The sequence below is a fragment of the Cynocephalus volans genome, chromosome 18, assembly GCF_027409185.1.
Source record: "Cynocephalus volans isolate mCynVol1 chromosome 18, mCynVol1.pri, whole genome shotgun sequence".
Taxonomy (NCBI): domain Eukaryota; kingdom Metazoa; phylum Chordata; class Mammalia; order Dermoptera; family Cynocephalidae; genus Cynocephalus; species Cynocephalus volans.
This window is the reverse complement of record NC_084477.1, coordinates 9,098,703-9,119,530: the sequence shown is the minus strand read 5'-3', so window position 1 is coordinate 9,119,530 and position 20,828 is coordinate 9,098,703. Positions and strand designations below refer to the sequence as shown.

General features: G+C 56.9%; 1 protein-coding gene across 1 annotated transcript in view; it reads right to left on the bottom strand.

Annotated features, from left to right (window-relative positions):
* Window positions 1–505: 505 nt before the first annotated feature.
* ITPKB (inositol-trisphosphate 3-kinase B) overlaps window positions 506–20,828 on the bottom strand; it is a 94,760-nt gene continuing 74,437 nt past the window's right edge. Inside the window, exons 2-7 of the mRNA XM_063082766.1 lie at window positions 15,571–15,670; window positions 14,028–14,241; window positions 9,240–9,444; window positions 7,596–7,697; window positions 5,807–5,878; window positions 506–3,792 (exon numbers count right to left, since the gene is read on the bottom strand). Of these exons, the coding sequence (XP_062938836.1) occupies window positions 3,577–3,792; window positions 5,807–5,878; window positions 7,596–7,697; window positions 9,240–9,444; window positions 14,028–14,241; window positions 15,571–15,670 (909 nt within the window). The 3' untranslated portion in view covers window positions 506–3,576. The remainder of the gene's footprint in view (window positions 3,793–5,806; window positions 5,879–7,595; window positions 7,698–9,239; window positions 9,445–14,027; window positions 14,242–15,570; window positions 15,671–20,828) is intronic.

The following is a 20,828-nucleotide window of genomic DNA, read 5'->3' as shown; positions in this document are numbered from 1 at the left end:
ATATGCCAAGTCATGTTTAGTGCCTAGGACCGGGGCAAAGCAGAGACAAGCTCCCTGCCGTGCAGACACTCCCTAAGGAGGACGACGGAATTGGTTTTGAATCCAGACAAATTCGGGATTCGAATTCCTGCTCCCCACTTAATACCCAGGTCAAGTTTGATCTCTCAAAGCTTTGGTTTCCTCATCCGTTCATGAAGTTGGTCTGGATAAAATGGGAACAGAGATGAGCATTCAGCCCACGCCTAGCACAGAGTAAGGCTCTGGAAGCAGCAGGGGTCCCAGAGACCCCCCAGCTCGGGAGGTGGGAGTGGGAGGAGAGATGTTTTGCTGCCATTCTATGTCCCTGAGCTACTGAGAAAGACTTCTCTGCAGATTAAAATGTTATCCAGTCCCGGAGATTGTAACAGCCCCAGTGCAGATCCTCCAGCTCCCAAAGCCCTCCCAGCCCACCCCTCAGCCACATATGGAGGGCTCAGGGTCAGAAGGAAGATACTACACACAGAACTGGTCTCCAGGGCCTTTATTCAGGAAGGTGGGGCATCCGCAGTCTTGGACAGGTTCTGTGCAGGGGCGTGTAACAGTTCAGTTTCCTTCAAGGTCCCATGGGGTGGGGTGCAGAAGAGGACAGCTCCTCTGAGGGGGGGTCCTCTCCTCCAGAAAAAAGGCACCGACAGGGTAAACACCCTAGAGCAAGGGGCCGGATTATATACACACGCAGGGTTGACCAGATCAGTGGAGCTCAAAGCTAAATACAGCTGACGGGGGAAAGAGCTATCTTGGGAGGCCAGGGTTGCTGCTGGGTTTTTTCCACCAAGTGGAAAACGAAGCACAGGAAGGCGAAGCTTTAAAGGAGACACAGAATCCAGCCTTTCAGTTGTAGTGTTTTGTGCAATTTTTAAAACCAATAAAATAAATATAACTTAAAAACTTCTTACAGGACACTAAAGGCGAGTCTGGGGAAAGCAGCCGAGGAAAGCTTCTGAGAGCACTAAGCAGTCTGAAGGCCCAGCACCCCTGGGGACCCCGTTCACCTGTGCACAGGTGCATTCAGCATGTCCCCCCTCCTGGCACCTGTATGGCCAAGACCCAAGGAGTCCCTGGTGGGACCAGGGCTGGGTGGGCCTGGTCTTTCAGACTGCCAGGGCAGGGGTTCTGAGAAATTCCATTCCAGGATCTATCTGTCCCACTGAGACAAGGGGGAAAGGGCCAGGGGGTGACAGATGGCTTGAGAGACAAAGGTGTGGGAGAGACCTAGCGTGGTAAATACAAAAAACAGAACAAAAATCCTCAGTAATACAGAATAACCCTAAAAAGATGGCATTTTTTTTTTATCACTCTCACAGATATAATGTAACCTGAAGGAAAGTATTGCCAATATGGGGTCCCATGGGCCACCTTTAATAAAGAAATTATTTGCATATCAGCACATTGCAAACAACTGATGCCTGCTTAAAGTGCTCGGAAAGTTTTATTCTCTTAAATAGGTTTCACTGGTCCCCTCTTAATTTTTATTCATATCGTTAATTTGCTTTAGCAAACTTTTTCCATTGAAAACTTTTGTCTAGTCCGTGCTTATGTAATCTTTATGTCTGAATTAATGACATCTGTCCCTTCCCCGACGATGTCTGAAGCACAGACCATCCAAGTCCCTTCTAACCTGCAAGTGATGCTAGCTCCGGAGACCTAGAGCTGGCTTTGGCTCCCTGACGCCCCCGTCCTGCCTGCCTTCCAGATCACGTGCTGTCACGAGGTCTCTGTGCTCAGCAGGGGCGGGAGTGTGACCTTTAGCGAGTCAGCCCACACCAGAGCTCACCACTGTTTTGAACGAGAGCCAGGAAGTTTAAGTGATTTCCTTTTTTAAAATCTGTACTTAAACATCCTCATATGTCCCATCCTCTGCCCCCACCAACTGTCACTCACCCAGCACAAAAGGGGAAACGTATGTGTCACATGGGCCCTGGGGCGCCAGGGTGGGCGGCCCAGGCAGTGGTCCCTGCTGGCATGCACACCTTGGTCCCCACCTCCTCCCTCTGGGTCCCTGAGGCAGGTCTCTCTGCACTCCTGCACCTCTGACAGCAAAGCCCCCAGGGGCCTGGGGACACAGCTCCAAATGGCAACAGAGCAAGGAGCTTTGTTCTTAAAGAGTCATGCCAAATTTACATTCCTCTCAATAACATAGACTTACTTGCTTGACAGTCAAACTAAGGCTTAAAAAATGGTTCCCTGTGAATCTTTGAGCAAGACAGAGACTCCAGGAAGAGATGTCCGCACAGCCCTGGCACTGGACCCTGGAAGCTACCGACACTCCATTAGGACCACAACTCTGAGCCCTTCAAGCCATGAGACTTACTTCAGAGGAAATTCAAAAATGATACCAGAATCCTGCCTCTTTCCTGCCTGGTGCTGGCCTGAACCCCCTCCTGTCCTCTCCCCATAACCATTAGTGACCTGGGCCCCATGCAAGGTCGACCAGCTAGCACCAGGGAGGAGAGCGAGAACATTCTCCCCCCAGGGCAAGAGATTCTGCAGGGCCCGTCTTCCCTGGGGGGCTGTGGGTGCCCCGACCCACTCCCACCCAGCCCCCTAGACCTTGCCACAGCAGGGCAGGGAGCGGGAGGCACAAAAAAGACCATGAACACGTGGCTCTGGGAGGGTGGGGTGGCATTCCTAGGAGCTCAGCTTTGCAGATTGTCCCCTCTGGATTGATAAGCGGCAGTTCCAGAAGGAAGAAAGAGCTCTTGCCTGCCCCCTTCTGGGAAGGTGGAGGTCACAGATCACAGCCAAGTTGGCTTCAGACTTCTCCTGGCTCCTGGGCCTGGTCCAGAGCTGGAGGGTTTCAATACCAGATGCGTGCAGGGGTCCTTGCTTTCAGCAGCTCTAGAAAGGCCACCACGCTGTCTCTGGGAGCCCCTGAGGCTGCTGATCCGAGGGTACTTTGCTCACGGCCAACAGGTGGCTCCCCCATGGTTTTGTGCCCCAACTACCAGAAAGCCCTACTTCCAGGCCAGGCACAAGGGACCCAGCCTGGCTGCTGGGCTCCCGATCAATCAATTGATTCGGAAGCATAGGCAGAAACGGGCTGTGCTTGGCAGCGATGGTAATGGCACCGGCCACCAGGGGGCGACAGGCCTCTGCAGGTAGCCACCAGGGGAGGGGGCAGGGGGGCCTGCGCCCAGGTCTAAGGGTCTTCTACAAGCAGGGCTCATCTGTCAGGGCCCCTCTGCAGCCGGGGGTCCCAGGGTCACCCGAGCTCCCTCCTGCTCTGAACCCAACTGGCTGCTACAGGAAATTGAGGCTGGGTTTGGGTATTTCTCTTCTAGTAGGTGATTCTATTTACAAAGCAGTGGAAATGTCACCTCCAGGTCTTTAAGTTAGGAAAACCACTAGAACGTCTCATCTCCTCTCTTCTTCTACAAAGTGTCTTATAGTGCAGTTCGGGAGGGTCAGTTCTGGGGCTTGAGCCCAGCCAGGGAGAAGTGAAGGAAAAGTTAAGAAGAGGAGCGCAGAGGGGGGAAGAGGCCAGGTGGGCGCACAGGTGGGCGCACAGGTGGGCACACAGGTGGGTGCAGGGCAGCCTCAGGCAAGCGGGGCGCCCTGGGACATCTCCGTCAGGATGTCAATGAGGTTGTTCAGCCCCGAGAGGTAGCCGTCCTCCCGGTTCCCCTCCTGCCAGGGGACATCATGCTGCAGAGTCTGGCCCTCGGGCAGGGGCGTGGTTTTTCCAAAGTCAATCATCCACACCTTGGCCTGTTCCTTCTTGTCGTGGACGAAGAGGAGGGAGCTGCCGATGACCTGCAGGGGGGCAGGGGACTGAGGAGGAGGCTGGAGCAACCGGCACCTGAGCCGAGAGCCCACGACTCCGCACCCTATTCTCGGCTGGGCAGCAGAGTGGCCCAAGTGGCCACACCGGGGACAGAGGACACGGGGCCACTCTCCTGCATTGGCTATGGCAGGGAGGAAGTCTGGGGTGGCAGGCCCACCCCCACCTCCAGCCTGCACACTTTGCAGCATTTCTAGACCACAGCTAAACCTTGGGGCCTCACCTTCCCCTCCTAGACCCTGACGCCTGCCAAACACCCTGAGTGATTGCTGGGCGAAAGTCCCCTCCCCTCAACAGCACAGCCCTTGTAGATTCTGGGCAGACAGGCCCCTGCCCAGAGTTCCCCCAGGGACAGTGGGCACCAAAAAGTCCCCCACTCCTGGGCAAGGTCAGAGCATTTGCGTGGAATAAAGCGCTTCCCCAAATATGACCACATCCACCAAACACTCCCCCGGGTCACTTGAGTGGGGCCAGAAGTTGGCAAGGGGGTGGCCGGAGGGACTGAGGTGATGTTACACTCCCAGGGCCTGGGAAGGACAGTGCTGAGCCTGGAGAAGGGACCTCCTCTGCCCAGGTGGAAAAATATCAAGCCCCAGCTGACCTGGCCTCTTTCTAGACCTGAAGTTTCCAGGGAGACTCCAGAAAGAGTAGAGTAAAACATACTTCAAGAAATAAAAGTGGAGGTGCTGGGGAAGGGAGGGAAAGCTTGGAGACCAAGCCTGGGGCACCAGAGGTGGTCGCAGGCAGCAGCCAGATCCTTCTGCGGGGGTTCAGCCCCTGTCTCCTAGAGGAAGGAGGCAAGTGAGAGCAGAGGCTCTGGCAGGCTGCAAAAAGACAATCCATCAGGCTGGGAATGCAGAGGCCCCAGGAGGAGCCAAGGGTCTGGGGGCCCAGGGGGAAAGGGCATTCTGAGAATGGCTGCACCAAACCAGCTGCTCCCGGCAGTCTGCCCTCTGGGTGCCCCACCCCCTCCTTACGGTGGTCCCATGTGGGCACCAGGTCAGGGCCACCTCATATAGTGGGATAGGTGTACCCTGGCCAAGGGGCAACTAGGGAATGAAATCTCTGCCTGGAGAAGGGCCGATCCCACCAGGTGCCCAGGGACCATCTGTCCTGAGCTCCTCCTGCTGAACAGGGGTGTGTATGTGTGAGTGTGTTTGTGTGTATATGTGTGTGAGTGTGTTTGTGTGTATATGTGTGTGCCTGCGTGTATGACCTGTGGGTATGTGTGTGAATGTGTGTGAATTTGTGTTTATGTGTATATGAGTGATTTTTGAGTGTGTGAATGTACTGTGAATGTGTATGTGTATATATGGGTACATGCATGCGATTTGTGTCTGTGATCTGTGTATGTGTGCACAAGATTTGTGAGTGCATGTGTGAATGTGTATGTGCACATGTGTGATTTGTGTGTGGTGTGTGTGTAGTGCATACACGGGGCTGGGGGCCCTGGACTCCTCCGTATCAGTCTTATAAACCCCTGCAGGTAAACTGCTGGTGATTCCCTCTCTCCGGTGTCTGCTGCCTCCTGCTCCTGCAGACCAGCATCTGCAAAGGCAGGAGCAGGTGAAAAGTTCCAGCCCTGCTCCGAGAGTGGCACCTGAAGACTGGGCTGCCCTCCTCAGGGTCTTCTCTGAAGATCTCGGGATGGTGGTAGGGGATTACCTGGCTACCCTAGCAGCTCACAGGGCTACTGCCCTACAACCCTTGGGGTGTGTGGGACAGAAGTCCTGCAACCGCTGATGACAGGAGCTGGGAGGGACAGAAAAAAAAGGGGGGGGCCATGGATCTCGGGCAGGACAACCCACGCGGTCACCCCAGGAAATGCACGGCCGCATTAAAACGTGGGTCCCTCATGCAGTGAGGCTGATCCTTGGTGGCTGCCTCTGGCTGCAGCCATCGTACAGACAGCCCTCAGGTGACGAGAACAAGGGGTCTGTTAGCGTGCACGGCTCTCTGCCCAAGCTGGCAAAGCCCAGTATCTACCTCGTGGCACTTGAAGAAGGGAGAAACCTCTAGGGTGGCTCGAATGGCTTCCAGACGGTCCCGGTAGGCGATCTGGGGACAGAAAGATGAGCAGATTTTTAAACACTGGGGGAAGGTTGGGGTGGGGTGGAGTTTAAGCCCCTTTTAGCTCATTAGAGTCACTGAACTTCAGGAATAGGAGTGACCTGACACCCTGGTCACTTACTCCTACCTCCTCATCTACAAATAAAGAAACTGAAGCCCAGAGAAGGTGGGGAGCTGGGTCCTGGTTCCACCCTTTCTCCACCCCACTCTGTCCTGTAATCGGGAGGTGCAGGGAGGGTCAGTTCCAGGACAGCCCTGCAGGCCTCCAGCGGCTCCTCCCATGAGGGCTCAGTTTACCCTGGAATGCCAGCGCTTCAGAGGCAGCGCCCTAAGAGCCAGGGTGACAGGGTGTCTTTCTGAACACAAACTTCAGTGCTCCTGACTTTCACAGGACAGAGTGAGTGGGAGACCCATGATGTCTCTGTCATTGGGCTCTCCACAGAGCCCTACAAACTCCATCAGAGCTGTGCTGGCACCTGGGGGTGCCTGTCCTTCCAAGGGGCCAGCTCTGTGGGTCTTACAACCTGGAGCCACAGGGCCCCCGGGGAAGCCCGTCGCACACGGGCACACAGGGTTCCTCAATGCCCATCGAATAACAGTGACGCAGCCTGGCAGGGCTGGTCGGCTCCAGGAATAAACCCCTCTCAGAAGTGCATTCTGTGGCAGGCATCTCAGATGGCCTGAAATCCTCCCTCGCAGGCCACCCAGGAACCAGAGGGCTTGGGTTACAGAAGAGCAGGTACATTCCCAATGCCTGCAGCCTCGGAGATTGCCAGGGGCCCAAGCCGGAAATGGAAGGGAGGGAGATTTCCCAGTCCCGGCTGGTACTGAATCTCCCTGGAGAAAAGGCTGCCTGGGCCCACCCCTCCCTGCTCAGGAGCACCCAGGGCCTGTTCAGAAGGTGCCTCTCATGGGGGGCTCCAAAGCCATGTCCCAGGTGTGCTTGGATCTCTGCCACAGGGCACCTTGCGCCTGGGATACAGCAGCATTACACACCCTGACTCAGCTGGGAGGGTCAGAGGTCAGAGTTCTGACCCCAGCAGGCATAGCATGTGTCCCAGCCTGCCAGCAGCCAACACAAAGGAAATCACGTTGTCACAAACTTACACCCCCCAACCCCAGGCTCGAAGAGAACGACCAGTTCTTGCTGGGAAGGCAGCGTGACCCCTGGCTGTCCATTCATCCTCACTGCCTGGGTAGAAGCCTGGCCAGGCCTGCGGGCACTGGGGGCACAGGAACCAGCAGGCTGCTGGCTGAGCCGGGCAGGGACCCCAGAGCCCACCTGGCCTCTGTGTCAGACAGAATCCCAGCTCCACCTTTTCCTAGTTGTGTGTCCTTGACCTCTCAGTTTCCTCATCTGTGAAATGGGGACAAGAATGTCTACCCACACCAGACGGCTGCTATGTGCATTTGACGAGCACCGAGCATAATCTCCAGCAACAGATGGTGCTTAAGAAATCAGCAATTATCACTCCTTAAGGACATGGAAAATGTTTTCTGGAACTGTGAGGTCGGTGGATAAGGGGGGGTCAGTGAGTGTTCACAGAGTTTTCCCTCCTACCCACCCAACATTGGGGGCGATCACATCACCTTCCAAGCAGAAGTTTGGGGCCAGGGCTTTCTGCCTGGCCCGGCTCAGGCAGGTGTGGTTATCCCTGCCCGGCCACCGTGGGACAGACCCCTTCTCAGGAGGCTCCTGACTCACCAGGATGTTTTGGTTTCCTTTAGTGAACTCTCTAAAGGCCTCGGTCACCTGCTCCCTCGTTTTGGTCTTCTTGAAGTCCCGGTTCACAGAGCCGTCTTCTTTCTGAGCAGAATGACACCCACCCAAGATGGGGTCAGCAGGGGGCCCGAGGACAGGGACTTCCGGTGAGCCCTTCCTGGCCCCCAAGCGGCTCCCAGGGCCAGTCGAGGTAGCCGGGTGCCCACAGATGACACAGCCCAGCCCAGGGGAGCTGGTCCCGTGCCCGGATGGGGGAGAACACAGAAGGTGGCAGTGGCGTCCCAGGCAGAGAAATTGCATTAGGAAAGGCCTGGAGGTGTGATGTGTGGGGCGTCTGGGTCAAGGACAGAGGAGAGTGGCCCGGGACCAGCCCCGTCCCGAGTGCAAGCAGCAGGACCTGGGGATGGGGTGGCCTCGACTCCCCACTAGCGAGCCTGGCCCCTGGAACTGGTGGCTGGAGGTCCCCGCTGTCCAAAGGCATCTTTCCTCAGGCTCCCTGGGCACAGACAGGAGAGAAGTGCTCCCTACCCCACTCTTATAACTTGAGATCTCTTATCCTAGGTCCCCTGACAGCCAAGATCTAGCACCACCCCTGCCATCTCTGCTCTCTGGTCCACCTGCTCGATGGGCTGTTCCTACCTCTGGACAGTGGACAGAGACCAGGAGTGCATCCTGCTTGAGCAAACAGCAAAGGGAAGGTGGAAGAAAGGGAAGTGAGTGTTTAGAGGAGTTGGAGCAGCGCAGGATTTGCACCCAGTCTGAGCGTTGGATGCAACACAGAGAGAAAGGCTGGTTTCCAAAGACAAGGAAGGGACAAATGGCTTTCTCAGCCCTGAGCTTGCAAAACAGCTGCCCCGGGAGACGCGAAAACATTCTCCCATACACTGGGCAGCGAGACAGTGGCAGCTGCAGAAACGGGCACCTAAATGCCATCTGGGCAGAGGCTGCTGGGTCCTCTGCGCTGCAGTTTGCTCCTGAGTCGGGACTCTCAGCACCCAGCCCCAACTCCAGAGCAGGACACTGGAGACGATGTGACCAGGACTGGACAGAGCAAGGGAGGCCCCACGCCTGCAGGGAGTGCCACCTGCTCTGGAGGGGCCTGCCCTCAGAGGCTGTTCCTGCAAACCTAGCAGCAAGGGGCGTGTGCAGGAGCCTGGGGACAGGGTGAGCACTCACACCTTTTCAGGAGACTGCAGAGAAAAGTAGCCAAAGGCAGTCTGCATGGCCCCCTTGCCCACACCCGCTGCCAGCCCTTGGTTTGTGGGCGATAGGCGGAACAAGCCTGCTTCCCCGGTGGGCATCCTGCAAGCCAGCTCCTGTCTGGACTTCTCAGTGTCGGGCCCGGGGGCTGCCTTAGGTCCTCGGCAGAAGGCTGACTGCTGGGCTGGGCTAGAAGCCACCCCTGCTCCAAAGCCCGAGACCTCTGTGTGACCATCCCACCTGCACCTCAGACTGAGGGACAGGCCAGTGTCTCCAAACGTCTGTCCCCAGGGCTGACTGCTCACACACTGGGCCTGTGCCTGGAGAAGCTCACAGTCCCCGAAGGGTCCCAAGAGCAGCCAGGGTCACTAGGGTGGATGCTGGTGTGGCCCCAGGTCCCTATCACCCCACCACCGGGAGCCTCACCTTGATACCCTCAATCCTGAACCCGAGGGTGGCCGTGGAGCTGATGGTCTCCCTCCACTGCATGTACCGCGGCTTGGTCACAGCCCGCTGGGCTTTCTCCTCCTCAGTCGGGGCTTCGGGGTCCACCTCAATCATCTTCTGGTACATGTCCTTCCGCAGACTGGGCTTCTTCCGGGCCTTGGTGAGCTCCTCCTCCAGGTAGGTCCTGCATGGACAGGGGGCGACATGAGGGTGAGGGCTGCTCATGGCTCACAGCAGTCCCCATCACCCCATCAGAGCAGGTCATGCCTGGCCCCATGGCCAAAGTCAGCTTAAGGCTCATCTAGGATGGTGACACGCTCTGCTCGGGCTGGGCCACCTCCTGATCCCAGGAGGAGAGGAGTGGCCTTGCTGGATCAGAGCACCTGTATCCCAAGACCACCCAAATCCGGGTCACTGAAACCCAAGTTCTCCTAGGGAGACCCCCACAGGGGCCAGCGGAAGGATGGGGCCTCCTGCTACAGCGAGCCTGGGAGGGGGACAGAGGGCTTCCTGGGACCCGTCCGTGAAGCAAGTGCTTCTGCAGCTGGCTCCTGTCTTGGGTGGGAGCTCACTCTGTCTTCCTGACCCCCTGCCCTGTCTCCCCAGTTCTCAGGCAACCTGGAGGCTGAGCCTGCCCTGAAGTGTCTCCAGTTCTTTCCAACGAGGAGACGTCATGAGCACAAAGCACAGTCCAGAAGGTGGCCCACGAAGGGGAGGACAAGGCTGGGAGCTCCACAGACTCTACTCTAACCCAGAGACATGCTTGGCTCAGCCCACCCCAGTGACACCAGGCCCCCTCATGCCGGAGACCCCAGCCCAAAAGCCTGAGAAAATGCGTCCCACTAAACCACTGCCCTGTCCTCTGCAAGAGCAGGCGGGGTCCACTGGCTGAACTGACGGGGGCCACATAGAAGCTGGTGGAGGACCACCGGCAGGGACAGTACAGGATGAGCAGCTCAGAGCTGAATCGCTGGCCCCGCGCTGCCAGGATGCGCCGCTTCCCCAGCACACCCCCCCACCACCTCCAAACTGGGGGGGAGTCACCCCTCCCCTGCTCCCCCCCTTTTTTATAAAAACGTAATGGCCCTTTACCAATTTCTTGCTAATGTCCTTCCCCCTCCCCCACCTCACCTCTGGTGGCCTCAGTTCTGTCCTCTCCTTTTGATTCAACAAATTATTGTGATTGTTGTATCTTTCTTTTTTTTTACTTGTTTATTTTTTCAGCTCACACTTATGAGGGCCTGTGGTATTTCACTTTCTGTGCCTGGTTTATTTCTCTTAACATAATTTGCTGTGAATGCCATGTTCCCCTTTAAATGCCCCTTCTCCCACCATGAGAGGCTCATTCTGCCTACAGCCCTGCAGGAGCCAGAGATCAGCAGTGCCAGTTGCAGGAAGGGGACGTTTCCTCCCCTCTGCCCTGCATGGTGGCAGCTGCCCAGAGGCCCGGATGCTGGCCCTGCCCTCCCCTGTGAGCCCCCTACTCTCCCTGTCTGTCCTCCAGGCCTTGCTCCAACACTTCCCACCACATCTGCCCCAAGCTGCTGGTTTGGGACCCAGAACAGACTGAATTTTAAAAATTCATGATGTCTTAAAAATGACAGATTTTCAGAAACCACTGTACCAACTGACATTTGCACTGAAATAAAAGAGAAGAAAACAAATCCTTTGGGTGGGAACTTAAGCCTGGTTGTTTAGGACCTTCCAGGAGGGGAGGGAGACTGTAAGGGGACAACAGCTTCCTGTTGGGCACTTGCATGCTGGCACAAGCATGCATGCACATACACGTGCACATGCATGCACATGCCACATCACACCAACGTGCACGCAGAGCCAGGGCACATGCTGTGTGCACATCTGCAGGTGTCCTGTGCAGTGGAGGAAGGGGCTCCCTCACAAAGGCTCCTGAGAGTGTGCTGCAGGGACCTGCAGGGCGGGTGGGCGGCCACACTTCTGCAAAGAGCTCTCAGCAGCTCCCCAAACAGGAAGCGGACCTCAATGGCAAATCCCTTTTCACGTGGGCCCTTCTCCAAAATGGGCCCCTGCAGCTCAACCTGGGCCAAGTTGAGCCCAGGAAAGGAAAAGAGCTCGGGAGAGATGCCCACAAGGTCCCCAGCTGGATGGGGGGGCGAGGGCCCACGGTAGGGGAGCCACAGAGGGGACGGTCAAAGCTCCATCCCATATAGGAGAACAGAGACCTGCTGGCCCAGTCGCTGGATGCTGGAAGAAGAGGTGACCAGGTGCAGAAAGTGCTCCTCTTGGAGGGCAGCAAGCCCACAGAGAGCCAACAGGTGGCAGGCCAAAGCCACCAACAGCTTCTGCAGGGAGGAGGTGCTAAAGGCCAGCTCCAGCCTCCACTGGCCCCTGGTCCACATGTCAGGAAGACAAGTGTGGCAAGTCACAAATCTAGAACACGCCCCAGAGCAAATGAGCACATGTCCACGTGGAGATGGGGTCCCAAGAAGCCCCTAGTTTAAGACTTCTAGTGCCTGCACAGTCTTGTCCTCAGCGCCACCCCTCCACCCCACCAGAGCCCTTCCATTTCTCTGTGACATGTCTCAATCCCTTGTGCCCCAGGACACTACTGGAGGTGGCCCTGGGCTCTAGCCTCCTTCCTCTGGCAAGGACAGGCCGCTCTCTGCGGTGATCATGGACTGCTGGTCTTGGGGGAGGCTCTGAGGCCAAGAGTTCTGGATCAAAACATCTTGGAGAAGGCCACAGTCCACAACCCGAACGCAACTGCCTGGCACGCTAGGGAGACACCGCGGAAGCTGGGTCCCACAGAGCCTCCTGGGAAGGGCTGGCCTGCAGCCGAGGGCCTGGTGCACATCTGCTTGGGCTGCTGCCTGACCCTGATGGTCACTTGACCTCTGGCTGCCAGATCCTCCTGCTCAAACTGGAACATACCCCAAATCCCAGGGAAGCTGTGGGAAAGCAGTGGGGTAATCTAGCGGGAGCACTGAGCACAGCACCGCGAGCACAGGAGGGTCGCTGGGACTCATGTGCAGGGGATATCGGGCTAGGGTGGGCACTGGTTCTGGGGGGACCTCCCTCCTCCCTGTACATGTATTCTCTCACCCCACTCCCTCCACCCTCAGGCCCCTGCTCAGGATGGGGGAAGGTGCCCCAACCTCCCCGGTCCCTCTAGGTCCCTCCCGAGGGCCCTAGGGTGCAGTGAGCAAGAAGCTGCGGGATTTGGGGTGGAAGAGGGGGACAGGCTGGCCCTGGCTCAGTCTGCAACAGAGCATCCGGGGCCACTGATTTCCAGGAATGGTTCGGCCAGGGTCCAGCCGAATGGAATATTTTCCATTCATTCCTGCTGCAACTTGAGCCCCCACCCCTGAAGGCAGGCTCAGTCCTGTTTCTGTTTGGGTTGGAAGGAAGGGCCATGCCTCCCCCTGAGAGAGCACATCCTGGCGCGCCAGGGGAGGGTCTTCCGGGGACAGAAGTGACTGTGGGGAAGGACAACGGCCACGTGGTGGCTGAGGGATGTCTATCTCCTCCCTGCCCCACCCCAGCTCCCTGTGAGCTGGGGACAGTGAGGGCCTTGGATGGCGGGAGGGGGGTGGCCAGGGACGGTGCAAAAGCCAGCAGGGGCATCTGCACTTCTTGTTCCCATCCCTGCCCTGAGGTCCAACCAGCAGGACAAGCGGCAGGATCAGGGTGGGGTGTGACTTCAGGATAGAACTCCCAGGAGGAGAAAAGAAAATTGGGTCGTTGGCCCACTTCTCTCCTGGCCTCTCTCTGTCTCTCTTGCACACGTGTGCACGTGCATACACATGTACACGCACATGCACATGTACACGCACATGCACACCCCTCTTTTTCAATCTCCTCTTCTAAGAAGTAAACCAGCTAAACCATTCCAAGCAGACCCAACGTCCGCTCTGAGCACCGGCAGCCCGGGCTCTGGCATCTGGCCTGGGCATCTGCAGCCAGGCCAGGCTCCCAGGGTGGGCATCGCTGGACCCGCGTGGGCGACAGTCTCAGCCAGGTCTCACCAGCCCTCCTCCTCCACGAGACAGGGAGCTGTGTGGGCGACTCTTGGGATGGAAGGACCGAAGTTCAAGAGGGGATAAGAAAACCCTGCAGCCAACACAGGGGCCTGTGCTCTGGGTGGCCGGGTCTCAGGCCCCCCTGTCCCTGTCCTGTCTCCTCCTGCCCACGCTTCCTTTTCCCGCGTCCCTCCAGGTCCTCCCCAGGCTCACCTCTCTGGGCGGATGTCAGGGTGAGCCTGTGCCCTGAGCCAGGAACGTGGGCTGGGGGCCGATTCTGCACCCTGGGGCCCCTGGAGCACCCATCGGGCCTCTGGAGCTCCTGGGCTTGCTCCTTATGACCCTTTTACGACAGGCACAGTCTTTTATTGGCAAACTAGCATGTTCTGCCAGCCAGTCCTCTTCCCACTCACCGGCACTGGGGTAGTAAGTCCCCTACTCCCGTGACCCTCTTGCAGCTCACATGTCACAAGTCACCGCCATGCTGTCTCACTCCTTGCCACTCCCCTGCGATCCCACCTGACCCTGATGGCAGCTCTCTCTGCCCTCTTTCTGGGCAGGCTGGGGACCCAGCCAGGGTTCCCTTTTCTGGCTCCACCAGCTATTGGCACCTGCCTCCCCCAGCTCACCAGAGAAGGGAAGGGGCCATCATGGGCAAAGCCAGGGTCCCTGTGCCCATAGTGGGAGGTGGCCAGGGGCGGGGCGGGCTCTGGCTGGGAAGTCCTGAGCGTCCTCTGGATGTCTGGTCTGGGCTCCAAGGGGCCGGGCTCACCTGATGCCCATCTTGCAGTCCATCACGCAGGGCGAGTCGAAGTCGGCCAGCAGGTCGTCCATCTGGTTGTAACGCTCCCCGTCCTTCACCACGTCCCCGTGGTAGGCGGGCACGAAGGGCCTCAGCACGTCTGCCATCAGCCGGTCCAGGCAGCGCTGCTCCGACTCACAGTGCTTCTTCAGGATCCTGCCATTGGCGGCCGCCTTAAAACTCCCTGCAGAGACAGTGGGAGGAGGCCCTTGGTCCCAGCCGTGGTGGGTGCGCAGAGGCACCCTCCCCCTCTGACACCCCTGACAGCCCCCTCCAGCACAGTGCCTGGGCCTCCCTGGAGATGCTGCAGCACTGGCTAAGCCTGGGCTGAAGGTGTCCCCAAGTCCCCCCGGCAGTGGGGTGAGCATTTCAAGAGGACTGGGTTCAAGCCCCAGTCCCCCACTCACTGGTTGTAACTCTGGGCTGGTTCCCCACCTTTCTTGGCCCCAGGCCCCTCACCTGAAGGTGGGGACACACCAGTGCTCACCGCTGATGGGGTAGCAGGGCTGTGTGCGGGATCCAAGCACCAAGACCTGGTCACTCCTTAGCTCCTACCATCATCCCACCCCCACCACCAACCCTGCTTCTCAGGCAGTGAAGGTGTCTCCTGGTCTCAGTAGAGAAGCCCTGACAGGAGAGACAGAGTGGGCTAGAAGTGGGGGTCTAAGGCCCGGCCCACCTGGGTGGCAGTCCATCTGAGCCACACCCTCAAGTAATATTTACAAAGAGTGTCCATCCACGTGCCTTGGGCTGGGCCACTGTGCTCGGGGATATAAAAGAAACGTGGGATTCTGTGCTCGCCTGAAAAGAACCCACACGCCAGTGAAGTCATGAAAGCCAAGTCCACGGTCTGTCCCTGAAATGTCTCAGGAGAACAATATGTGCCAAAGGGTCCCCACATGTGGGCTGGACGAAGCTGGGGCTTCGGCTCCAAGATGTCCCTCCTGCCCTGTCACTGATGGGGTGAACTGGAGACCACGCCCTAACCCAGCTCCCTAGCCACTGCCACCCAGCACTGGCACATGGTCTTGCAGTTGTGGGTGACCTGCCTGCATCTTCCACCAGCTGCAAGCTCCTTCAGGGAAGAGCTTAACCTTTAAAGTAGTCACCCCTAGGACGGTGGCAATGCAGGCATACAGTAGGCGCTCAATCATGCGGTTAGCTTTGCCTCTCTGTCCAGAGTGACAAATGGCAGACAAGATTGATGACTTCATCTGTTTTGCTGAATAAAATTGGAAGAGAAATTGAGAAAAGAGAGAGACGTGGGCGTTGAGGGGAGGGGATGGCACAGACCCTAGAGAGGACAGTTCTCCACGGTGCTTATGAGGCAGTGTCAAGGCCACATCTTACAACTGTGGCTGCAACTTCAGACTAAAAAGTCTTTCAGAGCGAACCTATTCTGGATGCTTCCATCCCCGGCAGCACCCAGGGCCAGGCCTCCCCTCCACATTTTCTGGGCACCTCCCCAGAGAGCCGATCACCCCACCGGAGAGTCCAGGACAGCCGCGTCTACCTGCGTGTCCCGCCAGCTGGATCCAGGGGTACTTCTTCTTGAAGGACATGACAAAGGGAGACCAGTGCACCATGTTTTTTATTTTCCTCCATGATTTGCTCTAGAAACAAGCAAACAGAAAGTTCTGCATTAGAAAGACAACTGCGACTTTCTGGTGAGGACAAATTCAAAGCAAGGAGTTCACTGCCTGTGGCTGCAAGATGACAAGAGCCACACCCACAGCAAGGTGCCCAGGTGGGCTCCCAGGACCACGTGGCCATCATCCATGCGGTGCAGTCGGAGGTGGCTTTGCCCCATTTTACAGAAACGCTCAAGGGACCTTTGGGCAAGGGTCTGAAGGTCAGGGATGAGAGGAGGGGAGGTCAGAGTGCCCTCAATCCAGTGCCCAGGCCACTTCCCCATCAGAGAACAACTACACCCACGCTGCCCTTTTTCACACCCCTTCTTGGGGGCCTCAGTTTCCCCTCTCTAGTGAGGAACAGACAGCTGGTCCACCAGGCCCCTTGGACTGATGGACACTCTGGAAAATGACTTCCTTCATCCCAAGAGCAATGTCCTCCCCTCCGTGGAAGGCTGAGGGCCACCATCACCCAGCTGCCACGTGTCATCTCATATGGTACTTGCAGATGTGATAGCAACAGAGGCAGCTTTTGCCAGTGAGTGGTTTGGGGACAGATTTTCAAGGGTGTCCCCAGGACAGCATCTCCCCACACAGCATCCATGCACATAGGGGGAGCAGTCTCCTCTTCACGTATGGCTCCTTCCTGGGATATTTCTTAAGGAGAAACAGCCAGGTCCATCAGTGCATGTGCGCACGCGTGTGTGCGTGTGTATCTGGGGAGGAAGGGCCCTCTGGGCAGAAAGGAGAGCTAAGATTGATTGAGCATCTTATTTTATTTCCACAACAAGCATTCAAGGCAGTTATTACTATTTCTGTTCGTAGAGCCTGAGCCTCAGAGAATTCAGTGATAAAGCTGGGATTTAAACCCTCATCTATACAACTACTTAAAAAAAAAAAATGCTTTTTTTTCCCCCAGCAAGAAACTTTTCTCTAGTTAACTTTAGTAAGAATGGGCTGTACAGAGGACAGCAAAGGCCACAAGCTCTGAGCTGCAGTGGGTAGAAGCAACCAGGAGTCCTGCAGACAAGGGAGCTGGGGGTGGGCCCTGAAGATTCTGATCCCCGCTCCCTGCCCCGAAGCGTACCGTGGAGACAGAGGGGACTGTGGATCCCAAGGTGAAATCAAGGTCAAATCAGCCTCCTTTGCTTTTTTTCTCTCTTTGCTGAGACTCAGCTGCTTCTATCATCAAGTTACAAGTTAAAATCTGTTTAAGGAGAGAAATTTTTCTCTACTGAACCTGGCCATTTTTATCCCATTCTGAAACCCAAACGCCGAAACGAATTCTATCCTTAAGCTGGGGGTCAGCGCTGCGAGGCCATGTGACCCAGGGGCAGGGCTTTTACTGACAAGGGTGTTTTTCCTAGATCCTTCTGATGGAGACCGCCCAAGAAGCCTGAGGACGGAGAGCAGTTCTTATCTAAGCACGCAGAAGGCCGCATAAACAATCAGGTAGACAATGCACTGGGGCACCAGTGGAAAACCTGACTGCATGAGATGCACCAGCAGGGGCTTGTCGGCTCCTGGGGAAGCCATGAAGGTAGGTCCAGAGGAAAAGTGCATGGCCGGTCTCCACCTGCTGGTCCCACGCCAGCAAGGGCTCAGAGGGCACGAGGCTCTGACAGGTCAGGGGTGGGAGGAAGGGGAGGTCAGAGTGCCCTCAATCCAGTGCCCAGGCCACTTTCCCATCAGAGAACAACTACACCCACGGTGCCCTTCTTCACGCCCCCTCTCGGGGCCTCAGTTTCCCCTGTCTAATGAGAGACAGACATCTGGTCCACCAGGCCCCTTGGACTGAAGGACACTGTAGGACTCTGGAAAACGACCTCCCTCATCCCAAGAGCAATCCCTCTTCCCTCTGAGGAAGGCTGGCAAGGGCCACCATCAACCAGCTGCCATGTGTCATTTCACACTGTACTTATAGACTCGGTGACAAATGAGCACTCATGGAGGAAGGATCCCCAACTCTGGAGAGGCTATGCAAAGACAGATGATGGCTGGGAAGGAAGGAGCTTCTGGGGGCTGCACCTACCAAAGGCAGTTTGGGGACAGACTCAAGGGAGAGAAAGAGAAGATTACAGCAGGCAGGGGGCTGTGGGAACAAAGACCCAGGGACGGGGACCCAGATCTGCGAGGACGAGGGTGAGCGGGCGAGGCCAGCAGCGGACAGAGGCCCAGCAGCCTTGACTTGGACTGTGCAGTGCAGGAGGCAGGACAACCGGCCCCTCCTGGCTCACTGGCTTTGAACGAGTTCCTGACCCACTTAGGGACCCCATTTTCTGATCTGTAAAATGGGAATAACACATTGATTCCCCTTCTCCCAGGAGATGAAGCTATTAGACCATGGGCAGAGTTTGTGGAAGAGTCCTTAGCCTTCTGTGCTCAAGAAGGGGACGCAAGTGTGTCTGGAGTTGCCCTGGAACGGTCAGTCGGTGGTGCACAATGAAGACCATGGCCCCGCGGGCTGGGTCAGCTCTCCAGGGGCCCACAAAGACACAAGGGGCAGGGGGCTGTGACACTGGGGTGGCAGAGAACAGATGCTGGACGAGGCAGCATGGCACGGGCCCAGCAGGGGCATTCCCGGACCGCTCTTCAGAGGTGAAAGACCAGACAGGACGGGTGCTCCAGGGTGGGGGGTCTGCTGTCAGTTCAAGGGATCCCAGAGCCTCTCCACATCTCTGAGCTCTGACGAAATGGGACATTTTTTGATTTGTTTTCCCTTTTCCAGAACCTCCTCCATTAAAAAGCATTTCTCTACCATGAAAATGGGCCCCCGGTGGCCAAGGCCACGGAGTCATCCCACCCCAAGGCTGCCCTGCCTGCACGAGGGCTGTGGAATATTCCACTTGCAAGGAATATTCTGCTGGCAGAGGCAGGCAGGGGTTTTCCCTGTGGTTTTAAATAGCAGCACCCAGACGGTGCCAAGCATCATTGCCAAAAATTACACAGAAAAGGCACTTTGCAGGTCCAGGCTGGGAAGAGGGGGCTGTAGGTTGACCCACATCCTCTTCCCCAGCCCGCAGAGCAGAAACAATAAAAGGGCAGGAGGGGATCTCAGAGACTCAATTCCCTTATGATGGTCCGGGAGACCGCAGCATCCACCTCAGGAACCAAACCTACTCCAGGCAGAAGCTGCTTTTCAGGAGTGTTGAGGGCAGGGTCAGCTATGGGTCTTCCCTGCAAGCACTTCCAAGACTTTTCCCCCAGCTAGCACAGGTAGCCCGACACCCCGACACCCCGGAGAATCCCAGCCAGAGGAACGTATCACTCTCAGCTCTGGCCCTGTCCCCGGGGGATTCTCCAGGCGGAATTCTCAATGGCAGCCTATCCCTTCTCTGTCGAAATCAGGCCACGGCCCCAGGTCTCCAGCATCTCAAGCTGAGCTTTGGGAAGTACAAAAGCAGCCTTCAAATGCCTTGAACGTGGTGTGGCAGGGGGCGCCTGGTCCCCTCCTCCCCAGGGGCACAGCTGGCTGCCTCCTGATTTCACTGGCCCTGCAAATCCACCGCCTCCTGATCCTCAGGGACATCCTCTGCGGACCCTTCCTGGAGTGTCCCCAAAGTTCCACATGCTTGACGGGTCCCCGCTGGCCTTTCGGCTGGGGGTCCACCTGTGGGAAGCTGAGGGGGTCACTGGTGGTGCTGTGACACTTGGCTATGTGCAGACCTGGGGCCCAGCCTAGCTGGTGAGTAAGCTGGATGCACTTCCCAAGTCTGCGCAGTATTACAGCGCAGGGGGACTTGCTGACGGCTGACATAGCTGTTGTCACCTCATCATTTCCATAGATGTGCAACACACATGCCAGCCCTGCTGCCAGCTCCGGGCCTGGTGTATGCATTCCTGGTGTATGCATTTCATGCACAGAGCTCTTGCCGTGGGACGTGCATGGTGCCAGGCATTTTACAGCCTTGCTCTGTCTAATCTTCATCACAACCCAATGATGGACAGGAGTATTTTCTCCACTTTACAGATGGACACTCCGAGGCTCAACAAGCTACTTCCCCAAAGCCATTGTGTGCCCCTGCCAGTAGGTACCGGCTCACACCAGGAACCTCAAAACCAATTCACCAGCTTCTGGTGCCTACCAGCCAGCGAGGACCCCCTCCATGAGGGCTCTTTCCAGCCTTGAGACAGCCGAAGAGGGGATGGGAGACAGACCGTGCAGGGGACAAGAGGCGATTTCTCTGAGACGGTTCCCCCGGGCAGCCAGGGTGCTGGCTCAGGAGTAATTTTCTGGCTGCTCCTTTAGTCAGATCAGAGCAGCTAAACGTTCCTAGACTCTGGGATTGGAATTCTGCACTTGTGATGTCCTTGGGAACGCTTCAACAAAAAGGAAAGCTCCCGAAGCTGGGGAGGCCGCCTAGCAGGGAATGGGCTGCGGTGTGGGCTGGGGGCACGTGGCACGGACTTGGATTCTGCACCAGGTGGTTAAACCGATTGCAGACCAGGCATGAGGTCTTTCAGGTACCCCCTTGGATTTGGGGGCTTGGATGAGAACCAGCTAGACAGATCCCTAGGCTACTGCACTCCTGGGTCAAATCAGCACTGGGCTGTGGCAGACCTTTTCTGACATCTGCTCCACCACCCCCCCACCCCCCATCGCAGCCCTGACCTCTCTCTGTAATAGGCAGTGGTTCACACTCAACTCCAACTGCACGGGGAAAAGAGGGCCCCAGTTCATTCAGACACATTAGGAAGGAAAGGACCAGAAAACAGCCCAATGAGGGGTGTGGTCCTTAAAAACTCAGAGAGACCTGGAGATCTCTGGGGTTGCTGAGGCTGCTCTAGATAGTTTCATCCCCTTGGCCCTGAGTTGAAGGACCTCAAGTATTCAGAAAATGTGGAGAGGGATTTGTAGTGGCAGAAAAAACCTGACAACAACCAAAACCCAACTCTCTTCACACTTGAGGTGGCAGGAAGTCAGAGGGAAGGGAGTCTGAGAACCAGCAAACTCCAGCCCAGCCGCCCCAGCCTGCGCTGCAGAGACCCTGTGGGGCAGGAAGGCCTCACCTTTGGGAAGCCCAGGGCATGACATGTCTGTCTCACCATTTCCTCTTTCCCTTTCCCCAAAATTTACAGTCTCAAGAGCAGATGTGAACCCATTCCCTAGAGGCTGGTGCCTATCTGGGGCAAACTTCTC